The sequence below is a fragment of the Telopea speciosissima genome, chromosome 3 (assembly GCF_018873765.1).
Source record: "Telopea speciosissima isolate NSW1024214 ecotype Mountain lineage chromosome 3, Tspe_v1, whole genome shotgun sequence".
In the NCBI taxonomy this organism is placed as follows: Eukaryota; Viridiplantae; Streptophyta; class Magnoliopsida; order Proteales; family Proteaceae; genus Telopea; species Telopea speciosissima.
The window spans coordinates 66119910-66132370 of record NC_057918.1 but is presented as its reverse complement, the minus strand read 5'-3'; the positions used below and the strand labels follow the sequence as shown (position 1 = coordinate 66132370).

Sequence of the window (12461 nt, the reverse complement as noted above, 5' to 3'; positions counted from 1 at the left end):
GTTTAAAACTGATCCTTGATGTAATCCAATTGTAATTGAGAATTTACTACCTTGGCTCCCCACAGTTCTTACACTTGTCACCGAACCATCATACATATCTTTAATTATGTCCACATATTTACTTGGAACACTTCTCTAGTACTTCCAGATTAACTCTCTAGGGACTCTGTCATAAGTTTTTTCTATGTTAATAAAGACCATATGGAGATGCTTCATGCAATCTCTAAATCTTTCCATGAGTCTCCTAAGTAAATAGCTTCTTTTGTCGTTGTTCCTAGCATAAAAACAAATTATTATAAGTTATATCATTTAGAGGGGAGCCATTGCACTGCAGATTTCATTCCCATGTTCAACAACTTCTAAGTATTGAAGTCTTTTAGATCTGTAATATGAGGAACGCTGACATCTCCATACTATAATGTAGTGAGAGATTCTGTTTGTCTGCTTCTGTTTTTGGTCATATTGAATCATCTCCTCTAGAGTCAAAGAGTTTGCTGGCTGGGGGGGGGGGGGAACTCATGCATCGTGATGTTTGACCCAAATCTATGGTTCCAACCATGGAAGGCTGACCATTACCAATTTTTTGAACACATTGTTCCCTTGGGTGCCACAATATACAATTTATAGCTAATGAATTGACAGTTGCTTAGGCTAGGGATTTTCCCCAAGCCTATCTGACAGTATCCAGTTATAATATTTATTATCATTTTGCAGTCTTATTGCTTTAATTTCCAGTTATAACATGCTGATGTTCACCTGCTGTTCTGTTTTCTACCTTCCAGTTTTTGAAGAGTTTCTTTTGATATCAACCAAATAAAGGGGTTTTCTGCATTTTTGTTTTCTACCTTCCAGTTTTTGAAGAGTTTCTTTTGATATCAACCAAATAGAGGGACAAGAAAACCCTCTCTCTCTCTCTCTGGGGAAGGGGTAGATTTTGGGGAGGTAGCTTACCCATGATTTTGGATATAATTTTGTTCATTGTTCAATTAGTTGCTGTCCCATGGAACTTTGATTTACATTTCTTGTCTGGTCTCTTGGGTCTTCAGGAATCAGAGAAGGGATCATGGCATGTGCCTATAGAAGGAGATTGCAATGATGAGGCATCAAGAACTTGGCTTTGCATTACCAGGCCAAAATCTTGTGAACATTCTGATGAATTATTATTGAACTTGGAGGTTCCTGAAACTGAAAGACTCAAGTACAACCAAACCAAATCTAACTCCTACAAATTAGAAGACGTTACAACTGAGAAGGGTAGAGAGAGTGGCCCAATCTCATTTCAGCTTTCTAATAGTAATACTGTTTCCATAACTGGTAAAAGAAAGGATAGATCTCCATCCTCTGAGCCACATTCATAACTGAACTGGGCCAAGTTAACAGCTTTGATCGAAGGTTTACCTATCAGCATGTTTTCTTCGGCACATTGATTTGTCCAACTTGACCAGAGGCTGACCATCAAGGAAAAGAAAAATTTTATTGGTTTTTGTTGCAGTTATGCATGAGAGTGATATCCATGTAAGGGAGTTTGTGAAATTAAACTGAAAAGCAACTACAGTTGTGTGGAAGTTGGGACATGAAATGTTTTCTACTGAAATGGCCTCCAACGAGTTTACTTCTGATCTGCCTCAAACCAACTCATCTGTTTTGGAGTATATGTCTTACTCGACTGGTTTGGTCAAACTGTTAGGTATGAAGATTATGTTGTATTCTTTTCTGTCAATTAAAGCATGCTTGGCACGGTCATCTGTGTTTTTTTTTACCTTTGTTTCCTAGTTCTCCATATTATGGATTAGGATCGTCTCCAGGGAGCTCAGTGTCCAGGGTGCTGTCAGGGGGCATCCAGCGGTTGAGCCATGCTGCACACATCTCGGTGCATGCCTAGGGATGTGTGTGGTACAGCCCAACGGCTGGTAGCACCCTGGTCGTGCTGGGCTCCCTCAATTTTAGACATGAAAAGGCTTTTATGTACATAATTAACTACTTGCATAACCTACCTGGAAGCTAAAACCTTGAGGAGGTGGGGACTGGGGAATGGGGATAGGATGAGAATGTTTGAAGATGGATTGTGACCTGAAGAACGGAGATTGCAAATCATGAAGGCAGAAAAGTGTTCACGTTTTAAATAATAATCTGAATGCAACATATGTAGGAGTGGATATCTAATTAATTAACGCCTCGGTTGCACAGCATGCTGCTCGGATGCACGTAATGACCGCAACACCCCTAGAAAGATGGAAATGACTAAGGGTGCGATGGTCAGCCATGTCCTCACTTTACACCTTTAGCTCTCTCACATCTTTCTTATTTCGCTTGAAGATTTAAGTAGAACAAAGATTTAAGATTTCACCTTATGGAGAATATAGGTATTTAGAATCTTTACTTGAGAAAAAACCAGACCGTCCATATCGAAAGTTGGAGAAAGTTGAACTCTTTTTAAGAGATGATTAGGAAATTGGCAGGAGAACGATAACCGATCGTGTAGCCCCTGCACCATTGCTATAGCCAATGAAAGTGCACACTAGGCATTGATTTAGATATAATTTTCGATTTCACTTGGGGCTGAATGGTCTTTTCACACATAAAAGCATTGATTTGTCTAGGTGTAGGAACCATGCTACCCATGCGACTGGTTTGCGTTCTTTTTCCCTAGGCTTCGTTTGTTTCGGTGTAAAATTTTACCTGGAAATTTTTGCTTGATAAATTTTATTTCGCAAATATAAAATTTTATACTTTTTTCCATAAAAAAACACTGGAACACTTTTCATGTAAAATTTTACATGTCAATTTTTTTGAAGTAAAAATTCTCAAGTAAAATTTTCCGGATAAAATTTTATGTCGAAACAAACAGAGCCTTAGAAAATAGTACTTGTTTCGATCCATAAATCAATTTGAGTGTTGACTCCCCAATCTCCATCTCCATCTCCATCTCTGGTCTTCATAAACAAGGTTTAGTAAGGTTAGTCCATGTTGACATTTTACTTATATTGCCATTATCCCAAAGCTAAACAGTAGCAATATGCCAAGGTTTTCATGTAATTATGTGTTTATTTTATGGGCGTTTTTATGTTCGTTTGCATACTAGAACTCATTTCTCTCCCAATACTCCTTCTCATTTGGGACCTTGCAATCCCCTGCTAGAACCCTTGATTTCCTTTTATAAAAGTTATAATTTAACCAATTAGAGTCGAACAAAACAGAAACCAGATCCATTCAAGTTCAATGCCTAGTTCAATTAAAAACTATTGCTAATAGCTTCAAAATAAAAAACAATAAAAAAAAGACCCAATTTCCCTTCACTATAAGTCATTGTGGTAATGAAATATACATCAATATTAAAAGGTGAGATAATTTTAATTTCGTCTGATAAAAGACAGAGTAATAATGGGTTAATAACCCCTCGATGTTCACTTTTCCTTCACCCACGGTGGAGGAAAAGTTTCTCCATAAATAAATTCTTAAGTCCCACTACGTATGGCCAGGTTTGGCCTACTGCAAAGTAGGCTGCGGTTGGGCCCTAACGCCTTGGGATTTTCACTTCTTTACTAACATGGACTGGTCGCCAAACATGGTTCACCAAGTCTTATTTTTGTTAGGGCTGTAAATGCATTGAATACAAATTGAATCCAATACGGATTGGATGGGTTCGGATCCGTATAACTCTCAATTGAATATGGATATCCCTAATATGATACGGATGAGAATCGAATTCGGATTTTCAACTATTTGTTTAGATCCTTAACTTGTGACTCAAACCTTTCCTCCACCTGACGGATATGATTTAGTCATAATTCATGTCTCTCAATTATCTTAGCTATTTATTTATTTTTTTTTCCCCCATTCTGTAGAACATGTTGAACCTGTAAGAACTCTCAGTATCATTAGATATATTTAATTTTAGGGAAAGAGAACGCTTGAACGTAGGGGTGGGCGAAATGACCGCCGCACCACCCCGAGAAAATCCACCTATCCAAGGAGGCACGACGGTCATTTCACCCACCCCTATGTCTGGGTGCAGGGGCAGCGCACCGCATGTGCCCAGTCTTCCTTTAATTTTATATTATTAGTTGACATCTATTCAGATCGAATAGATTTTGATCAGGATTATCCGAATTCAAATCTGAATACCCTCTGACGAATACGGATGCCCTTAAACATACACGAATTCGAATCAAATTTGAATTTCTAACTATCAGTTTACATCCTTAATTTTTTGTAGAATAGTAACCTTGAATTCACACACACAAACACAAAGTGCAAGCAACATTTGAAAACCATATGTAATAGAATAAACTTAAAGGGGTCATCAACATGGATTCATGGGTCAGAAGGTCCGGTATGGATTGGTAGTATGAACTTGAAAGTACTGCACATTCCCACACGGAAAGTCCGATTGCATTTCTTTCCATATCCTCTCTTATTGTGATAACCCGGGTAGTCCAGCTTTTTGAACTCTACTTCTTCAGCCAAACACAATCCAGCCTCTTCGGCTAGTTTCTCCACCTCCCACTTATTGTAAGGGTGATTTGTCTTGTGGGTCACATGAGCTTGCCCCTTCACTGCAAGCATGTCACGTGCACTCCTGAAGAAGCCCTTCACTACCTCTTGGTGTAGCCTGGGAGGAACAACAAAGGGTTGCTCAAAATATACAAAGAACTACAAGGGTTGCTCAAATTATAAAGAGAATCAAATTGGGAATGATTTAGTTAATTGGTTTCAAGTTTGGGAATCGAAACCGATTATTAGTAGGACAATCCGATTCCGATTCCGATTCCTAAGCGGTTCTAGGCATTGTTAATATGTTCAAATTTTCAAAATATTTTCCTAAGCATACAAATAAGCAAAAATACATACTATACAAATAATCAAATATATATTCCTAAGCATACAATTGCTCAAATATCCATTCATAAGCATACAAACCAAATATTAAAGAAGAAATCTTACTCTTTTTTTTTTTTTCCGTAAAAGATCATTTGTAGTGAAAAAAGATTAAAAAAAATTAAAAGGCAGTAGGACACTGAAAACAAAAGGTTAGAAGCTCCTAACCCCCACTTTCGACATTGCCATCAACAGGGTAAAGACTAAGCCACTAAAATGAAAATTACAAATTTCAGAACCGATATCTCGGTCTATATTGAGCATATACCAAAAGATCTACTTGTACCGAGGGAGGGAAAACTGAGGAATTGTCGGACAAGGCAATTTTTTGCAGCTTTCTTGGCTAAGAAATCACTATTGGATTGGCTTCACGAAAGCAATGAGACACCTTCCATCGAATTGAAGATAAATAAATCTAAAGGCACACCCATTCTTGATAACAAACCAGGGAATAGATTTACCATTCACAACAGTAATCACTGCAGCTGAGTCACATTCAATCCAAAGAACCTGAATCCACAAATTAAGATTTAGAAGGAAATCTTGAGACTGTGCTCCTCCTATAGGATTCCTAGAAGAAATGTTTTGATGGATGTGCAATGGATTAGGGAGACATTCAAAGGTGACTCCATTGATGATATTGCAAAGCTGGCTCTTTGTTGTACTATCGCCCACATATGGAACATAAACCGTACCAGGCTAGCTATCATCAAAGATATATTCACAGTGATGTTGAGGATCGCTGCCACGCCGACTCTCCAAAGTCCTAAAATCCAATAGGAATGCCTAACTTGTTTAGCACCAGAGGGGGGGGGGGGGGGGGGGTGCAACAACCCATATGGACTCATTCCGGAGGATTGTTTAGTTCATGCTTCTATCCTTTTGTTGCTTCCATTGTGTGCTCTGATCTTGATCTTGTTCTTTGCACTTTGCTTTCCTCTTTGATTCTTAGGGCATGGCCTTGTGTATGTAGTGGGGCTGCCCTCTTTGTTTTGTACATTTTTTGTTCTTCTCTTTTACAATAAAGGGTTCTATCTATAAAAAAATAGTTCAGTTCTGGGTTTTAGCGGATCAGTTATAGGATTGTTATTGACATGCTTACAATCATGTAAAGAAACATATAATAATATGGGTTTCCTTTTTTCAGTCCGACATCTACTGAATTAACATTATTTTATAGATTTTTTCATGTATATTGAACTTTATTCTCTCTGAATCTATAATATGACAAAAGGCTTTGAATTGTCATTGGAGGAAGGGCTTAAATCACATGCGATCTTTTCTCATTGTGCCACATGGATAGATGATATGATTATTTCGACTATTGGATAGAAAGACAAGATCTGGATTAAGAATTTTTTTTTGCTGTAACTAAAGCGCTGCTGTGCGCATCGTACAGTGCAGCAGCGGCCATGTGTGCATAGTTAACCATGTGTCAAATTTTAGTGCCTAATAAGATCAAATATCCTCCAATGTATTGGCATGCATCCTCATATATTCTAGTTACTAATGTGCACTCTCCCATAATCATTGATTTTCGATCCTATATTTTGCCATTGTCAAACTCTTTTTAGAATTAAATTTGACATGTAAGTATGGACCTTGGGATATATCTATTCACAAACTTGGACCTAATTTGAGCTGCAATGCAGTGGATAATTGGGCTGTGGAGGAAGCACTTCCTACATGAGCTGTGGAGGTACAAAGAGTTCATAATATGTTTATGGACCGAGTTTATCCATTCATCAAGGTGTGTTCATATGCACATACGTATCGGGAGGGTATTTTGGGTAACATACTAAAACTCTGTAAGGATTTGTGAACCCTAGGATTACGGGTATCAATGGGCTGGGCTGGGTTGGGTCAAGCTTGCCCGCCTTAACATAAACCCAAGTCCAGCTCGGCATTTTTAGGATCAAGCATACCCTCAACCTAGCCTGACCCAGATTGACCATGAATATCTTCGCCCATTGAGTTTTGGAACTAACAGAGTCCAATCACAACCCACTTAACAAAGCTCAGGCTATAACAAAAAGGGCATTTTCGTCGAGAGTCTATTTCCAAACTCGAAACCGTAACTACTTGATCGCAATGGAGGAACCTTGACCATTATCTATATATCTATATATCTATATATTATAATACATGGTCGGGCTGGCCCTGCCAGGGTTGAGGCCTCAACCCAGGCCTGGCCCGGCCCTGTCGAGGGTAGGAAAACACTAAACTCAGCCCGGCCAGGCCCTAAGCCCCTAACTAGGCTCAAGGCGGGTTTTTTTTTTTTGACACCCCTACTTAGGATGATGGTTGATCGTTCACCCGACGGTGGAGGAAAACTTTGTCCTATGTTTATTGAGAATTTTCAACTGAGTTATTACATTTTTGGGCAAACTGAAACAACCACTGGGATAGAACTTACAAGCATGGAAGAAAAACTTGACTGAAACCGGTCGAAACCACCGAGTTAACTCGATTTCGCAGGTTTTCAAGACGAGTTGAAAGGGAATTTTATAAAATCCTTGGATTCGATCAGGTTTCGATGGTTTCGACCATAATTCGGTGGTTTCGACACATATGCCCATCGAAACTAGGGGAAACTTGGCTCGAAACTAGGACATACAGTTATTTATGCCAGAAACTGCTAGAAACCAGGCCATAGTTATGTCTAATACCATTTAAGTAAATGTTTTTGTATTTCATTTACTTAAGATATTATTTATAAATAAGTAAATACCCCCTATTTGAATCAAATAAAAATAGTTAAAAAATAAAACTTCAAAAGGAAAAAAAAATAACCCCCCAATTCAAGAAAAAAAACTGGATTTTCGACGGTAGGTGCAATTTTCAATTTTCAAATGCTGGGATTTTTCTCAAATCTAAAAATTTCATAAATCTTAATATGGTAAAACATTGCTAAAAACCAAAAGTGCGGTAAAATATTCATTTGTTTTGATGTCCAAAAAAATATTTTTATTTAGAGCGATTTTGACAGCATTCGTGCACACCAAATTAAGTTTGACAGGTAGCTTTCTAACAAATCCAAGATTACTTAAATCTCATGTATATTGAATGATCAAACCTTATTTGATACCATATCCAAAACATGGAAGAAAAACTCGATCGAAACCTGTCGAAAACCACCTAGTTAACTCGGTTTCGCAGGTTTCTAAGACGAGTTGAAGGGGGATTTTATAAAATCCCTGGATTCAACCGGGTTTCGATGGTTTCGATTGGTTTTAACCATATTTCAGTGGTTTCGACATATATGCCCATCAAAATTAGGGGAAACTTGGCTCTAAACTAGGACAGCCAGGTATTTATACCAGAAACAGGACAAACACTTAGTTATGTCTAATATCATTTAAGAATATTTACTTAAAATATTATTCATTAATAAGTAAATACCCCCTATTTGAATCCGATAAAAATAGTTAAAAAATCAAATTCCAAAATGAAAAAAAATCAACCTCCTAATTCAAGAACAAAAACTGGATTTTCGACGGTAGGTGCAATTTTTAGCTTTTTAATGTTGAGATTTTTCTTAAATCTAAAAATTTCATAAATCTTAATATGGTAAAACATTGCTAAAAATCAAAAGTGCGGTAAAATATTCATTTGTTTTGATCTCCAAAAAAATATTTTCATTTAGAGCGATTTTGATAGCATTCACGTATACCAAATTAAGTTTGACTAGTTCATAACTCCTTCAATATAAATCAGATTTAAGCAGTCTTGGACTTGTTAGAAAGCTATCAAAACAAAGCTTTCTAACAAATCCAAGAGTGCTTAAATCTCATTTATATTAAAGGAGTTATATATGTTCTGGTCAAATCTTATTCGATACCATGTCCTAGAACAATATACAATATCAAACTTGGATCAAAATCACAAGTAATATTTTTAGTGTTCTCTATGTGAAACTAATGCATGGATTGAGTTTAAAATGTCAAAAATAGGCAACACAACAAGAATTAGGGCAAAAAAAACAACTTCTGGGCCTCGAAACCAAGGTTAGAGTTAGCCTAGAGAAAGTCATAGGTTTCGACCGAGATATGGTCGAAACTGAGACAAAATCGTTTTCTGGCTGGTCGAAACCTAGTCGAAACTCGAGTTTTAGAATCTTGGTCCAAGAACAATATACAGTATCAAACTTGGATCAAAATCACAAGTAATATTTTAGTGTTCTCTATGTGAAACTAATGCGTGGATTGGGTTTAAAATATAAAAACTAGCCATCACAACAAGAATCAGGGCAAAAAAAACAACTTCTGGGCCTTGAAACCAAGGTTCGAGTTAGTTTGGAGAAAGACCCAGGTTTCGACCGAGATATGGTCAAAACCGAAACGAACTCGGTTTCTAGCTGGTTGAAACCCGAGTTTTAGAACCTTACTTACAAGTAAGATTGTAATAGGGTGGAGAACAAAATCAATTATATCAATCCAAAGCTTTTAAAACCTAATACAAACTGAAGATAGATATAATATTCTAATTTATAATAACTTGCTATCACTAAATTTGTATCACTTATCTCATAAACAAAATTAGCAGTAAATCAAAATATAATGTAATGACGATGGATGCATGTAAGGTTGGGCTTGAGTGGCCTAAGATCCCAACTGTTGGAGAACATCATAAACTAGTCTGGTGTTTATATTTTGTGCGCAAGTGGGTGATCAAATAAACTGGTGGGAAAAAAGCATATAGAGATGCTGAAGTAAATACATTGGATGTACAGAGAGAATCAATAAATTGGCAATGTAAGTCACTCAATCAAGTTTTAACTTTAAAATTCATTTGGGTTGAGTCTAACTCACTGGATTTGGCATTGCTGATGTTCTGATTGGTAATGACAACCGGCATGAGGAAAATTGAAGATAATTCTGTCAAATTTCATATCCTTGAGAAAAGGGTGGTGAGTCATGGTGTGGGAGTCTACTTCATGAAGAACAGTGCACCCCAATTTCTCCAATTTCTTCAAGTTTGCCCTTGCTGTTGGGTGCTTGACCATTACCACATCTGTGTTTCCATGAACAAATTAAAGAGCTTTGAAAGAAACTCATCAAAGATCATAGAAAATAGAAAGGAAACCAAATTCAAAAGAAATCATAGGTGGGGGGTGTACCCAATTTGGATCTTCTACTGTCGAACTGCCTGGCAGGACCATGCTGCCGAGACATAGCAAAGCTGTGAATGACTGTCTTACCCCTGTTGGTCAAGGCGCTCGGGTAGGGGTAAGGCAGTCATTCCCCGTCTTGCTATGTCTCAGCAGTACCATACTGCCAAGCAGCTTGGCAGTAGAGGATTTGGATCCAGGGTGTACTTACCTTTGCAATCAAGGGAAGTGGAGACCATGTTCTTAGCGGAGCCAAATCTCCTGGTCAAACATGCAGAGAAGGAGAAATCCCCCTCTCCAATCAGTAACATCTTATGGGAGCTGCTGTAGTGTTTGATCCATTTCTCTCTTTCGCCCATTAATTCTTAGTTGGTGAACTTCTCAGTTTTGTTGGTTCAGAATAGAGTTTGTTTATTTCCCGAGAGACTCGATTGCTTCAGCAGCCACAAACCATTGGGAAAAGACTCTCTCTCTCTCTGTCTCTCTCACCCTTTATCTTTTCATTCTTTTCACAAGTCTCTCTCTCTCAATCAATCAAATATGGGAGAGAGGGAGAAAAAAAAAAAAAAGAGGAAAGGGAACGTACGTTTTCCTTCAACCCAAAGGAAGGAAAGAAAGTAACAACACAAGAGAAACATAATGCTAATCTGTGCTGTGGTTCCAGCACCTAGACATAGGACTATAGGAGTCTGCAAAAAGATCATTCAATCCCTAGTGAAATAAAAAAATTCCATTTAAATCAATGCCTTCGTGTGAATTCTCATTGGCTACACGATTGATTAGCTTTCCCTTATCAAAAAAGAAAATTAAAGAAGAAAAAAGTAAAAAAAATAAAAAAGGCAGGGAGGGGGGAGGGGAGGGGAGGTGTGGTTCTCTCTTTGAAATATGGCGAGACATTAAATTGTGAAAAGAATGAGAAGACAAGAGAAGAGAAAGAAAGGAACCAAAACCAAAAAAAGGAACACTAGAATGGAAAGAAAGTAAAAGTAAAATAAACAATGAGAAAAGCCAAAAAAAAAAAAAAAAAGAGGGGGGAGGGTCGGATATAGATCCTCTATTGCCGAGCTGCCTGGTAGGATGGTACTGTCGAGACACAGCAAGGTGGGGAATGATTGCCTTACCCTTGTCTGAGCGCCTTGCCCGAGCAGGGGTAAGGCGGCGGTGCTGTGTCTCGACAGTACCGTCTTGCCAGGCAGCTCGGTAGTAGAGGATCCTCCATTTTGGGGGAAGGTTATTGTGTAAGAATTTTTTTTTTTTTTAAATGTCAACTCAAAAATGAAATTGCACTCCCCCCTTCATGTAACACTGTTCATGTGAGGGGATGATATGTCATAAATGCACCTCTCCTTCTGTCAGATTATAAAGAGGATACCCTTATTTGTCTCAAACTGCAATCGAGCATATAGGGAACCTTCTCCATATTCTCCATATAAACATGCTTGATTATATGGAATTATAATTAACCATACTTTTATACCTTTTTTACTTTATGATATTGGGTAAATTAGACAAAGACCAGCTAAGTAATTTAACTTTGACATACATTTAGATTGACTTTTAAAGTGAAACTCTATAAGTAAGGCATTAATATAGTAGCTCTTTTTCCAGCACAAAAATATAATCTCTCTATGCATAGGGAGGATGATAAGATCAATCTGTAGCACTCATGTGGTGTGATCATATTGATAAAATCAATATATTTTTAACAAATAAGATTGAGCTAATTGCAAGCTCGATCCACTATGATCAGGCATTTGGATCGGTACCCATGTCTACACACGTATTGACAATTGGCAAAAAGCCTAAAAGATTTTGTTGTTTCTTATATTCTTTTTTATTTTAAAGGGTAAATTACACGTCACCTTCTGATTTTCAAACAAAACTCCCCTTGTATTAGATCCCAATATGACAAATTAGTTCCTACCGTTAGTTTTATGCTATTAAGTGATGATGTCAGCCACTTAAATAAGTTTAAATCTCTAAACTACCCTTGACATCCAAACATAGATTTTGAAGGATAGTATTGTAAATTTAATTCTAATATTTTAACACAAGGGTAAAATAATCCTTTCACACCCATAAACTAACAGTAGACTAACACCGTTACTGTAGAGGGGGACGGATGAATATTTTAAAAAACCAGGGGGTGACGTGTAAGTTATCCTATGTTAAAAGATAGCAGTGGCATCGTAGGATCCACTCAAGTTCGGCATTAGATCGGTACCTACTGTCGACATTTTAGCGCATGGTACCAGTGAATAAGATTTTGGATTTGCATTGGGAATGTTTTTTTAGGTATATATTTCCCTTTTGCCCTTCATTTTTAACACAATGTAGACCATTAAAGTATCATAGTGCAAATAGTTGACTGTGCATGAGAAATTAATGTCTACTAGTCTTTTTTGTTTTTTTTTTTTGGGTAATCGTCTAGTCTATTTTAATGTATGTGATGCACAATAATTAGCCTTGCATA

The 12461-nt window shown here is 37.4% G+C and overlaps 2 protein-coding genes across 2 annotated transcripts in view; one reads left to right on the top strand and one right to left on the bottom strand.

The window, feature by feature from the left end:
- Window positions 1-1570, top strand: part of LOC122654356 (proteinaceous RNase P 2-like) — a 14142-nt gene extending 12572 nt beyond the window's left edge. The window contains exon 6 of the mRNA XM_043848422.1: window positions 1047-1570. Within this exon, the coding sequence (XP_043704357.1) occupies window positions 1047-1358 (312 nt within the window). The 3' untranslated portion in view covers window positions 1359-1570. The remainder of the gene's footprint in view (window positions 1-1046) is intronic.
- A 2744-nt stretch (window positions 1571-4314) lies between these two features.
- On the bottom strand, window positions 4315-10375 carry LOC122655430 (uncharacterized protein At4g26485-like). The gene is made up of 3 exons (XM_043849623.1): window positions 10200-10375; window positions 9690-9891; window positions 4315-4612 (listed from the first exon to the last, which is right to left on the bottom strand). Exons 1-3 carry the CDS (start codon window positions 10345-10347, stop codon window positions 4315-4317), a joined length of 648 nt encoding a protein of 215 aa, XP_043705558.1. The 5' UTR covers window positions 10348-10375.
- Window positions 10376-12461: the final 2086 nt, after the last annotated feature.

Coding starts and splice junctions, on each gene's coding strand:
- LOC122655430 (XM_043849623.1), bottom strand. CDS start 10,347: ATGGGCGAAAGAGAGAAATGGATCAAACACTACAGCAGCTCCCATAAG. Junction 9,892..10,199: donor CACTTCCCTTGATTGCAAAG/GTAAGTACACCC, acceptor ATGGAAACACAG/ATGTGGTAATGGTCAAGCAC. Junction 4,613..9,689: donor CATCAGCAATGCCAAATCCA/GTGAGTTAGACT, acceptor TGTTCCTCCCAG/GCTACACCAAGAGGTAGTGA.